This window comes from Stigmatopora nigra, chromosome 12 (genome assembly GCF_051989575.1).
Source record: "Stigmatopora nigra isolate UIUO_SnigA chromosome 12, RoL_Snig_1.1, whole genome shotgun sequence".
Classification (NCBI taxonomy): domain Eukaryota; kingdom Metazoa; phylum Chordata; class Actinopteri; order Syngnathiformes; family Syngnathidae; genus Stigmatopora; species Stigmatopora nigra.
In genome coordinates, this window is record NC_135519.1 from 79,095 (window position 1) to 92,401 (window position 13,307).

General features: G+C 39.9%; 1 protein-coding gene across 9 annotated transcripts in view; it reads left to right on the forward strand.

Moving 5' to 3' along the window:
* Positions 1–12,729, forward strand: part of zswim8 (zinc finger, SWIM-type containing 8) — a 79,627-nt gene extending 66,898 nt beyond the window's left edge. For 8 of the 9 annotated variants that reach the window (XM_077729105.1, XM_077729106.1, XM_077729108.1 and 5 more), the window contains 2 exons: positions 4,546–4,724; positions 11,576–12,729. In XM_077729105.1, coding sequence (XP_077585231.1) covers positions 4,546–4,724; positions 11,576–11,779 — 383 coding nt within the window. In that variant the 3' untranslated portion in view covers positions 11,780–12,729. Of the gene's footprint in view, positions 1–4,545; positions 4,725–11,575 lie in introns of those variants that run through there. The other variant, XR_013327998.1, reaches the window with a different exon arrangement.
* The last annotated feature ends 578 nt before the right edge of the window (positions 12,730–13,307 follow it).

Consider the following 13,307-nt stretch of genomic DNA (forward strand, 5'->3'; position numbering starts at 1 on the left):
GACTCCTACAGTACTAACAGCACAGGCCAGTCATTATCAACAATGAACATTGTGTGCACTGTCTCACACAGACAAACTCTCAGTTCAACCAAGTCCACAAACAAAAATATAATAATTTACAATAGCGTTTTTCTTTTACTATGCATGTTACTTAGTGGGACTTCTGTCATAAAATCAGAGCCTATTTTTGCGCAACATTCGCTCCTTGTGAGCTGTCATTTATTATGAATGGCTTTTAACTAGCGCGCCCACCACGTGGGTGTACACCTCGCTCTCCTATTGGCTGCTCCCGGCTGAGCACTCTCGCCTTGGTCTGCCTCGCAGGGGGTGTGGCTTTTTCAGCCGACGCTCGATCTTTGGGATACTTTTTGTGTGCGCGACGCCGTTCATTGTCGCTTCTGGTTCACGGGAGCTTTCCCACTCTGTTAAAAACGTTTACTCAAATGACCTTGCTCCTACTGGAAAACTTTGAGGTGTTTTCATCCCAAGCACATGCGCATTTGACGAAAATACCGTATTGAACTCAAGCGAAGCGCACACGCAAATAAAACACAAATACAAACTTTGATATGGACGTAAGAGCCGCATGAAACCGGGCAAAGAGCCGCATGCGGCTCGCGAGCCGCGGGTTGGCCACCCCTGACGTAGTTGATTGCCTCGTTCCGCCAAGAAAATTAGTGATGCACCTAAGAGGCCGTGGTGACAGTCATGGAGAAGTTTTTAAAAAGGACAACTGCAAACTCCGAACTGGGCCCTGGACAAGATTCTGACCCGGATAAAGGCCCTAGTATGAGTGGTGGAGAAAAGAAAGCAAAGACGGTGAGCTCAAGGCAATATAGTGAAAGCTATCTTTCGTTTGGATTTACTTTCACCGGGGATGAGACGACACCTATTCCGTTATGCCTGGTGTGTGGCGAGGAAGCTATCCAACAGCGCCATGGTGCCAAGCAAGCTTAAACGCCATCTCCAAACGAAACACCCGTCGCTTCAAAACAAGCCGATAGACTATTTTGTTCGCCTGCATGTAAACACAGAGAAACAGGCAACGTTTATGAGAAAAACCACAAAGGTAAATGGGAAAGCGCTCAAAGCTAGTTACCTAGTCGCCGAACTTGTTGCTAAATCAAAAAAGCCGCACACTGTGGCAGAGACATTAATACTACCTGCCTGTAAAGCCATTGTCAACGAGATGCTCGGCCCTGATGCGGCTAAAGACATAGATAAAGTCCCGCTCTCTGATAACACAATTGCCAGGCGTATTGATGACATGTCTACAGACATCGAAAGCCATGTTTTGGAAAAGATACGCGTCAGTAGGAAATTTGCGTTGCAAGTTGACGAGTCTACGGATATTAGTGGACATTCTCAGCTCTTGGCCAATGTGCGTTTTGTGGATGGTGATGCCATTAGAGAAAACTTCCTATTTTGCAAGACACTGCCAGAAAAAACAACTGGAGAGGAAATTTTTCGGGTCACATCGGAATATCTTGACCAGGGAGGACTTACGTGGGAAAACTGCACAAGTGTGTGCACTGATGGAGCTGCAGCCATGGTCGGGCGCACCAAAGGCTTCGTGAGTAGAGTGAAGGAAAAAAAACCAGATCTGATTATTACGCACTGTTTTTTGCACCGTGAGGCCCTCGTTGCGAAGACTTTACCAGTAGAACTGGTTCCTGTGTTGGACGATGTGTTGCGCATAGTGAACTTTGTGAAGACACGACCTCTGAAAAGCCGTATATTCGCATCTCTGTGTGAGGAAATGGGAGCGGGGCATAAAGCCTTATTGCTCCAAACGGAGGTCCGATGGTTGTCGCGCGGTAAGGTGCTGACCCGTGTGTATGAGCTGCGAGAGGAACTTAAAATGTTTCTGACAAATGAGAGGTCTGATTACTCAAATCTGTTTGCAAGTGATGAGTGGTGCGCAAAGTTGGCATACGTGGCTGATATATTTCATCATCTTAATGAACTGAACACAAGGATGCAGGGCCGAAATGAAAACCTGCTTACAAGCACAGATAAAATAAATGGATTCCGTTTAAAGGTGCACCTCTGGCAACAACATGTGCAACGTGCCAACCTGGAGATGTTCCCACTCACAGACAAACAGCAAAGCAACACTGCTGCACTGTCTGAGGTAATAGGTAAACATTTGAAAAGTCTTGAGGAGAAGTTGTCATTTTATTTCTCTTCAGCCTCCACTGAATGCTTTGACTGGGTTAGGGACCCATACAGCTCGGCATCAGTTGTTGGAAAGGACATGACTTTACAAGAGCAGGAGGAACTAACTGAACTGAAACAGGATCGTGGTTTAAAACTAAGATTTGCTGATCTTCCTTTGGACAGTTTTTGGTTGACTGCTGCCAAGGAGTTCCCCATTCTGGCCAACAAAGCTGTTCTGACATTGCTCCCATTTTCCACAACATATCTGTGTGAGCTGAGCTTTTCAAGCCTAACTGCTATAAAAACTAAAAACAGAGAGACTGAGAGCTGTTGAAGAAGAGCTTCGTGTGTGTCTTCTATTCCTGCCAGGATATCGGCTTTGTGTTCATCTAAACAGGCCCAGGTTTCACACTGACTGAGTATAAATAAATTGAGAAATTATATTGTAATTAAATATACTATACAGAGTGTCATTTTGTAAAATTTTTGGTTAGTGGTGTGCCACAAATTTTTCCAATGTAAAAAATGTGCCGTGGCTCAAAAAAGGTTGAAAAACACTGATTTAGAATAATAACTTACAGATAACAACACTCATTTAGAATAATAACTTACAGATAACAACATTCATTTAGAATAATAACTTACAGATAACAACATTCATTTAGAATAATAACTTACAGATAACAACATTCATTTAGAATTACAGGTTACAGATAACGCTCGTTTACAATAACAAGGGCATTTATTCACGACCAAACAAAGTACGTCATAACAGTAAGTACTATAATGACAGAAGAAAAAGTAGTTATAACTGAAGATACTGTAATATTACACCAGCATAGAAAACATTAAAATAATCTTTGAAGTAAGGTTCTCAGCTGATCATTTTGAATATAGATTTCCTAAAATAATGGGAAATTATTTAAAATTAAAATGTTGTTCTTATTTGAATTGGCAAAACACTTCCACCTGATGGACAAATAATTGTACTGCAGTTGGGTCCGGCACCGGGTAAAAAGTGCACTTTTACTGGAGAATAAGGCACCCTGGGCTCGGTTATAGTCTAAAAATCGTCAGTACTTTTATTCATGCTGCGTTATTCGTATTTATTCATTTAATGCTGTTTTAGGCTGGATTTGAAGTCATTTTAGTGCATTTTGGGGTTTTTCACCATTGACGTCCATGGCTGTCTTTTATCGGGGAAATCACAAACACAGGCTCGGTTTAAGCTTCCAAAGAGCTCTGGTATCTGTATTTAATCATTAAATGTCATTTTCCGTGTGATTTTAGCACATAATAAATATTTTTTCATTAAGCAGCAGCACCATATTTGAACTTTTTAAGACATGCATTTGTCAATGTAAAATTAAAAGATATTTCCCCATCAATTTCTTTGCTCTGTGGAATCATTTCTTGCAGCCGTGAGAACAAATGAAGACAAAGTAGCAGTTGTTTAATTGATAACTCTTTGGAGTTCGAGCTATGCAGAAATATACCTGTTAAATATATTTACATTTTAAATAATTTCCCATTATTGTAGGAAATATATATTCAAAATGATTTGCTGAGAACCTTAATTCAAAGATTAATTTCAATGTTATCTATGCTGGTGTAAATTACAGTATCTACTGTCAACTACTTTTATTCTTTTGTCATTATAGTACTTACTGTTATGACTACTTTGTTTGGCCTTGAATAAATGCCCTTGTTATTGTAAATGAGTGTTTTTATCTGTAACTTGTTATTATAAATGAATGTTGTTATCAGTAACGGGCCATATATGGCCCGCGGGCCGAGGTTGAAAAACTTGTACACACACGACCGGGGCGATCGCGTCCGCAAAATCTCCTTCGGCTAGATAGTCGGTCGGCCAATTAGTCATTCGGCTAATTCTACGTTCGACTAGATGCCCAGTCGGCTAAATGTCTTTCGACAAGTAGACCGTGTGCCATTTGTGTTGAGCTGCCGTTTCTTCGACCCTGGTGTATTCCCTGCCTGCTCCCTCCTGTGTTTCCCATGTATTCCTGATTGTCTGTCAACCCATGTCTGTCTATTTAAACCGTACTGATATGTCATTTGTCGGATTCGCATATTTCATTCGTTTTCATCACAATTCCTCGCGACCTCGACAGACGTTCCTCACTTTCCCGCGTCTCCCCTTGTCAGGTTAGGTTTTGTGATTTGATTTCTAAGTCTTTGTCATTTTCCAAGATGTATGATCTCACCTTTCCCTTGTCCTCGCCTGCTCCCCTGCAATTCCTCGTTACCTTGACACAATGTCTTGGAGGGAGGCCTGGTGAGAGGGCGAGGGCGCATGCCACTTTCAGTTATTCTAGATTTGAGAATTGTTTTCTTTTTCACCTTTTGCATGTTCTATTTTGTTAGGTGTCAACTATGTGTACCAATTCTGTGTGGGAGCAGCTAAAGGCGTCCTCAGTCCATTTGTTCTTCAGGAGATCATCATTGAGGCTCTACAGAGGTTGAATCCTGCTCACATTCATGTCCACCTACGAACACCTGGCTTTCATCAGCTTGTACAGCGCTGCCAACAGTCCTTTCTGCAAGTATGAATCCATTGTAAAACTTGTATCAGTCAAAGACAGTTTTGTAAATCAACATCAATTTCCAGAATTGGTATTAAGAAATAACTGGGGACAAATGATTTGTTGGTTTAACCGCCTCACCACTGTGATAAAGTTCATGTCATGGTGATTGATTTTCCCTATATTGTAAGTACAGTGATACCTCTTGATATTTTACATGTAATTGCCGTAATCCACTCCAAGGGCTCCAATATTACCCCTTAAGATTTAAGAAATTAAATTTAATATAAGAAAGCTAAAAAATAGAAAATTATTTTTTAAGCAATTAATAATAATAATAATCGGACTTGGGGTTTGTCGTCATCATCATTGACTTGACAAAAGCCTAATTGTCATCATACCCAGAAATTGCTTTTCCATAAGGGGCCTTTTCCTGGCAAATAAGTGATAATTTCAGATTCAAATTGGCATTCTGCCGTGATGAATACATAACATCAGCCATCCCCCCAGGCAGATCACTTACCTCTCTCACTGTCTCTCACTTACCTCCAGTCAGCTAGTAGGAGGCAGATCACCGCCCAACGTCTTTTCATGTTACCTCAACCTGAAGTTATTACACATAAGGGATTCTGTGTCGTGTTACCGCAAGTTTAGAGTCCTGATGGATGTGGGGAAAAACTGTCCTAAAGCCTATTTGTCCGAACTTTATGAGACCTATAACGTCTGCCAGAGGGTAGCAGCTGGAACAAGTTGTGACCAGGGTGGTATGGGTCCCCAATAATGTTCCTGGCTCTTTTGAGATAACGAGGGCTGGCAATGTCTTCCAGTGAGGGCAGAGAGGAGCCGACAATCTTCTGGACAGTGTTAATCACTCTCTGCATGGGCTTTTTGTCTGCTGCCGTGCTTCCAGCGTACCACACTGTGATGCAATATGCCAGGATGCTCTCCACAGTGGCTAAGGTTACCAGAATCTTAGTGTCCAAGCTGTTCCTCCTGAGTACCCTGAGAAAATGGAGTCGTCTCTGCGCCTTCTTAACTACTGCCGTGGTGTTTGTAGACCAGGAGAGCATATCTGTGATGTGGTCCCCCAGGAATTTAAAGGCCTGGACCCTGTCTACACATACCCCAACAAAACGTCTCTCATGTCATCTCATTTTCTTAACTGCCCTATTCTCATTAAGGTTGGGGTTTTTGTCTAAGATTATATCGTGTCATCTGTGCATCTCCCTGTCTTTGGTTTTTCCCGTTCAGTTTGGTTCTTTGTTAATTTTTTCCAGTGTTAAGTTTGTATGCTTTTGTTTTGTCCGCTTTTGAGTTTGAGCCGCTCTGACGCGCAGTTCTGGCTAGTTGATCTCAACATTATGAAAATTAAGGCTTCGTCTTGAAAATGTTCATGTTTGGTCAAATTTGTTCAATAGAAGTGGGAAGTTAAATGAGCTTCTGCTACTCTGCTTTTCAATCCCTGCTAGACCACGGGTAAGTAAATCATTAGTTAGAAATATCATTATTCCGTTGTTAAAAAATATTTTTCTTCAATCGTTTATATTCTTCAAACAAGATTTCTAATGGTAATTGAAAGCAGATATAATTGTGGCAGAGTGCCTTTTCAGGTTTTCTCGCATTTTGTCCTTCCTTTTCACTTGTTCTCATCCTTGTGGCCTTTGAAAAACAGCCCTCTGTTAATATTTAATATCAATAAAGGATAAAGAAACATAAATTAATGTTTGTAGGGAGACGGGTGAAATGTGAGATTTGACTCATAAGTAGGGTAATCCAAGTTCTCTTAGAAGTTTATCAGTCATTAAACTTAAAAGAGAACTTGTATTACATCATGTAACTGCAGCTCTTCGGTCTGCTAGTGAAAGCGTTTCACTCTGGAACAGAAAGTGCTTCTATGCAAACAAATGCCATCAGGCTTCTAAGAGAGCACTCGTAGCCTCTTTTTTTGTTTAATGTTTTTTTAATTATTAATTTACAAAATACTCTCAAATATATATATTTTTAAATGCAGGCTTTCTTTGCAAAACACATTTTGCTCTTGCTTTAGTTTTGGCATGATTCTACCTCCATATTTTTTCCTTTTACATAGCAAAAGTGACACAAATTCAATATAAGCTAAATGCTGTTTTACACTATCCATAGCAGTACAGTTTTTCACTCAAAACTCATTTATTGTGTATGTGGGAGGCGGTGCTTCCAGCGGCAATGAGCCCTTGTGACCATATCGAACCAAGTAGTAATTTGTCAACGTACCGTATATTTCTCGCAAATAAATCGCATTTGTCGCTCACCAACTGAATCCAGGGTACGGCTCATATGCACATAAATTAGACAAGACATGCACCAAACTGCAAGGAGACAAAGACAAAATGCCATAACGCAAGACAATGCGGCCAAAAAAATGTATTTATTTTGATGTCAGTGAATGAAATTAAAGAACAAAAAAAACATCTTACATAAACCGTAAAAAAACCTTTTGCCTCCCACTGCTCGCTCAGGGCGTCGCCATCTTATCGTACTTAAACCTGCTCTAACTTGCCAGATGTGAGTAGCCTTGATAGATGCGTTCATAGTGTTTACAATAGTAAACATCATGGTGTTGTTAAGGCTGGGTGAAGGTCTTGAAAAAAAAGTGAAAATCAGACATAGGCATTGTTGTCATCATTGACTTGACAAAAAGCCTAGTAGTCATCATACCCTCAGCAGCGTATGACGAAATTGTCTAGTGCTTCTCCACAAGTTCGTCTTCCCAGGCAAGACCCATTAATGACTTATTCATACTTGTTAGCTCTCCACCTCCTTGAGCGCCATCAATCCGGCAACTGCAAGTTGCCTCAGCGATGCCAACCAGAATAAGATGGATCACTTACCTCTCACTGTCTTCTTACTTAGCCTCCCTCAGTCAATTGCTAGAAAGCAGATCCACTCCAAACGACATTCCTCTTACTTCACTGCGACTTAATTTCATTGAAGGGATTTGTGTTGTCGTCACGTCTCGTGTTGCTGCAGGTTAAGAGTCCTGATGGCTGTTGGGAAAAAGCTGTCCTTGAGCATGTTTGTCCGTGCTTTGTAGGACGTGTAGCGTCTGCCAAATGGAAGCAACTGGAACAGGCTGTGTCCAGGATGGTATGGGTCCCCAACAATGATCCCGGCTCTTCTGAGGTACCGGGGGTTGGCAATGTTTGACTGGTGGGATGGTGTGCAGCCGTATGTGTACAGGGAGTACAGAAGAGGACTCAGTACACAGCCTTGTGGTGAGCCAGTGCTCAGTGCTGTGTGTAGAGCCACAGCGGTAGCATCCTCAGTGGACCTGTTTTCTCTATAAGCAAACTGGTGAGGGTCAACTGAGGGGGGCATTGTATTTCTGATGTGATGTATTGGTTTTATTGTCTCTATAAAAAAAGTGGAAGCTTTTAAATTAAGAACAAACATTCTTACAGATTTTTTGATAGGTTCATTAATAATTACCCTTTGTAATTATCAATAACTGCAGGCAGACATCTTATTCAATTATTGACATTTAGTTAAATAGATTGAATCACAGATAAGTAACCTTAAGGGAGGCGATCTTCCAAAGTATCCCTCCCGAACAGTATTTTGCGTACAGCTTTAAGGCATTAAAACAAAAACATTCACGCCTTCATTTGACCTAACAATCATATAACAATTACATAAAGAAGCCCGAAGTGCGTCACAAGTGTTATGGACGTGGCAGAAACAACATTCTTGTTATTGGCCAAATGACCCTGGCCTCGTTACAAAAGGGACCACCGAATCTCGAAGACCCAGATTGGGTGAATTGTTTGTATAAACATCCTGGAACAGGCAGTCCAGGTTAAAGATGACTTGGCGGTTATTGGTGACCTCGCAACACTTTGAGAATAATAAGAGAATGATTTAACAAAAAAATGACTTAATACAACTATATTTATAATAGTAATACAGAATAAACCCAACATTTTTAAAGTAAACAATTAGAGAGAAAAGAGAAACTACAATGGATAGATATGTAACTAGATTTTAGTTTTATGCCTGACTACTGGAAAGTATTAATTAAGAAAGTTTTATAGGAGATGATTGGCAAACTCCAAAGACGATGAAATGTTACATTTGATAAAAAGGACTACTAGTTTGGGATATTTTGAATTTCCAAACAACTGAAGTTAATATGCATCGTAATACACATTGTTAAATGAATTGGGACTTGTTTACTATGCAATTTTTAAGTAAGGAGTTTTAATTGCTCTTAAAGACAATAATGCTAGAAAATATTAACCCTGATAAACAAGGGGTGGTTACATTTTAGTGGGTTCAATTCTTTTCAGAATTATAAATGTTTGTTTCTGGATATTAATTGATGTGAATGTAACTATTGCAGAGAGTGAGAAAGCTGTTTTCCTGAGGAGAAAGCAGCCTGGTTTGCTTTTTGTATTTTTCCTATTTTTAGCATGATTAGATAATTTGTGTAATGGCAAGAAAGGAAACATCAAATATAGTTCTGGATCTTAACATGGAAGCAGTGATCAAAATAGAATAACAGCTGGTATATTTACTTTTGACTGATAAGGCATTTAGATTCCCACAAACAAAGTGATGCAATAAGTAAGATTGTTGTGATTTTTGTTCATTTGAGAATTAAGCCCAACCAAGTGGCCGTATGTAGGTGCTGAGCATGCGCTAAAGACGACAACAACTAAAGCAGCAACGCAAAGCACACGCAGAGTCGGCTTGATGATATTTTCAAAGACTTCAGCTGAAGGAGGGGTCAGAGTAGCCAGCGCTGGGAGATGTGTCCATCCCCCAGCCTGACCAGGTCGAATCCGTGGCTACCCCCTAGAGTCAAGTTAGTTTTATTAACAAAGGGTCGTGTGACCTAGATCCAAACTTTAGGCGGGAAGAGGTGAACAAAGAAATGGACATGTCTTGCTATATGACGCGCCCCTAACTCATAGGTGTCATGATGTAAATTTCCACTAGGCTATCCAAAATTCTATCCTAGTGACTATACTGAATGAAAGTATAAAGAATACATTCTATACTCCACAGATATTGATCCAAATAATCTGCAATCCGCCAGACGATCTTTTGGATTCATACAGTATCACATAAATACCACGTGATGATTTTTCTTGATTTTCCCTTCAAAGTAACACATTTGTATAAAACCATGAACGTAGAGGTGAAAATTGTGAATCAGGGGACGTCTTACACGAGAGAAATTGTAAAATTCAATGATTTTAAGGAAATTTTAAGGGTACGTCTTATACGCAGAGGCAGATTTTATGAGAAAATATGGTATATTGGATTGAATAACTTCATTCATCCCGTATTCGAGAAATGTAATTGTCACAGTAGTATCGTGGAGGGACGGATCCTGATATGCTGAGTTGTTCTATTTCATACTGGTAAACTCTGATCACATCCAAGTGTCCATGGTCAGGAACACTTTGATGAATGCACGTTCTTCAACATTCTCAAGATTTTGGACACTAAGAATGTGGCTAACAAACTAACATGTCTAATGTGACAAAAAAAAAACTGTTGCTATTTATATGCATTCTACGATTATAGGCACATTAATAATTTGTGGAGATGACACCTAGAAAGTCCACACATTATGTGCAGATGTATGCACCCAATGGCGCAGCAACATAAAACAACTTTCCTACTGCAACAATACCCTGTCATGTTACCAACATTTTTTTAAAAGCACAGGACATATACATACTTGCGATTCTGAAACATGTGCCTCAGAGTATCTTCCTTACCGTTTGGCTTTTTGCCAGAAATAACTTAAATCAAACAATAGAATAACACTCAGAGGGAAGGCCCATAACAGTACATTAAAAATTAGATTGTACTGCACAAAGGTATATCCAATTCAAATATAGCTGTTCAGGTGTTCACTTTGTCTGTCAGACTTTATTTTAATATTCTGTGAGACATTAACAATTTGGTGAGCAATGCAAACATTTACTAATGACAAACAAGGAAATAAATCAGCATTTTTATTAACAATAGTTTACTCATCCTTGTTCTGAAAAGCACAAAATTAGGTGTGAAGTTAAAATTTTGAAGCTAAATACAGAAGAAGCAGTCAAAAGAAAAAGTAGACAAAAACGTGGCAGGGGCCGTGTTCTCTCTGCCTTGTGAAATGCGAACTGTAACCCAAGACCTTAATGTTAGCATTGTCTCTTGACCTTGTTCTTACAACAACACGTGTTCGTTTTCTGTTCTGGAGGGAAAACAGACATACAAGACAACTGGGGTCCAATATCGAAGAGGTGTGGTTCTTGCAATAAAGCTCCCGCGGAGATGATTGGACCACTTTGAGTCTCACAAAGCAGTCCAATTATCTCTGCAGGAGCTTTATTGGAAGGACCACACCTCTTCGATATTGGACCGCAGTTTAAAGTCGTAAAGAGAAATTTACAGTGTACTTGTAAACTTATTTTTGTTGAGGTGCAAAAAGTCTGTCCCTCTCTCCCCTCTGCGAAATCTGTCTAATTTTGGTACTATTAAAAACGCCATAACCACTAAATATTTGTTGCTCTGTTAATAGACGGTGAATTAGAACAAATAAAAATGTTTTTCTATCCATTGTCCTGTTTTTTGGTGCGTTTTTTTCAGAGTTGTACGAATTTATTCCTCCCTCCCTCCCTTGGCTCATCTGTAAACAGGGGACAATTGTGCTCTTTTATCCATTTTGACCTCTTTCAATCATTTTATTGTTAGTTAATGTTCGAAAGTGAATTTGTTTTAGGTAGTCGTAGTACTTGATGCAAAAACCCACTGATATGATCCTCAGGGTGTGTTGTCTTATTCCACGTGAGGCTTTCAAGCAACTACCATTTTATGTCTTTTCTTTCCAGTATATTCATCACAGACTCATCCACCTAACACCTGCTGACTATGATGACTTTATCAACATCATCCGCAGTGCTAGAGGTGCTTTTTGTCTCACACCCGTGGGAGTTATGCAGTTAAACGACATACTTCACAACCTGAAGAGAGGTAAACAAACCAAGGAACTATGGCATCGCATTTCCCTAGAGATGGCAACGTTTTCACCTTGAATAACCTGGCCTGGAAGAATCAATTGGGATCAATAGTCCCACTTGGCTGAGCCAGCCACATTTTGACTGTTTCGAAATCTTCCACTCCACACACCAGCAACTATGTATGACAAGCACAGCGCAAAGGTTCACTACCAGTTGTTTTTTTTTCTATGTCTGGTAAAATGTTTGTCTATCTATTAAATTTTAATATTATATTTAATTGTTGTTTTTGATTCAACTTGAGGAAAAAAACAATTGAGAAAAAACTTGATCTAATTTTGATGTTCCTTCCTTTTCAAGAAATGTGTTGGGCGGCCCAGGCACTGAGTGGTTAGTGCGTCGGCCTCGCAGCTCTGGGGTCCTGGGTTCGAATACAGGTCGGTCCACCTGTGTGGAGTTTGCATATTCTCCCTCGGCCTGTGTGAGTTTTGTTCGAGTACTCCGGTTTCCTGACACGTTCCAAAAACATGCATGGTAGGCTGATTGGACACCCCAAATTGCCCCTAGATATGAGTGTGAGTGTGAATGGTTGTCCGTCTCCTCATGCCCTGCAATCAGCTGGCCACGATTCAGGGTTTTTCCCCGCCTCCTGCCCGAAAAGTCACCTGGGATAGGCTCATTGGTGGACTGCCACCCGGTTCAGAAAATAAATGAATGAAAATGAAATATGTTGTCTATTGTGTTTTGAAGTTAAGTTCATTGTGTTGAGGTAACAGAAAAATATATATAAGTGTGTGAATTCCTAAGTATTCATGCCTTAAAAAAAGTTTTTTAAAAAACTGGAAATCACCTTTTGTGGGAAGGGTGGGTGTTTGTTATTGATGAACTCACCAAACTTACATATAATTTATGATGGGACTGGAATAATTACCTAATGCAATGCCTTTGTCAATTAAAGGTGCTATGAAATAGTACATCACAAAAAGTTAAAGAAAATGCTTAATAAATTAAATTATATCTTAATGAACCATCCTTTCTCAGCTGATTTTAATATAATTCTTTACAGAAGATGATTTTCCACCCAAAATGAGCTGCAGATTTTTTTTTGCTAGCATAGGGTTTCTCTTGTTGCCATGTGACTGATGTGTCAACATGTTCAAGCAGCCTCGAGTAGTTTTTATTCTGGTTGTGATGTGACAACCAGAAGTGGGTGTTCTCTGATCATTGTTTTGGCTGTTATTACTTTGAAATTTTGTTCAAATTTATCTGCTTGAACATGACATTAATGCAATAACTTTCAGTCATTGGCAATCAAAGGCAACGTTCTGCGCAAGATCACGCCTAGCTTCTCCTCAGTTTGCTGGAACACAAACAAATCCAGACCAAGCACTGGTCCAAACAGTTGGCACCTGCATAGAAATTTAAGAAAAGTTCCCCAGGTCCCAAGAGCAACATTTGAACCCTCATGAACTGCAAGGCCAACTGGGAACCAAATTAGATTACCACGATATCCTTTCACCCAAAACATTTACCGTTTTGATGAGGAAGTCATCAAAACAATATCACACAGTCGTGACAATAAATAGAGTGTGCTGTGATGCATAGA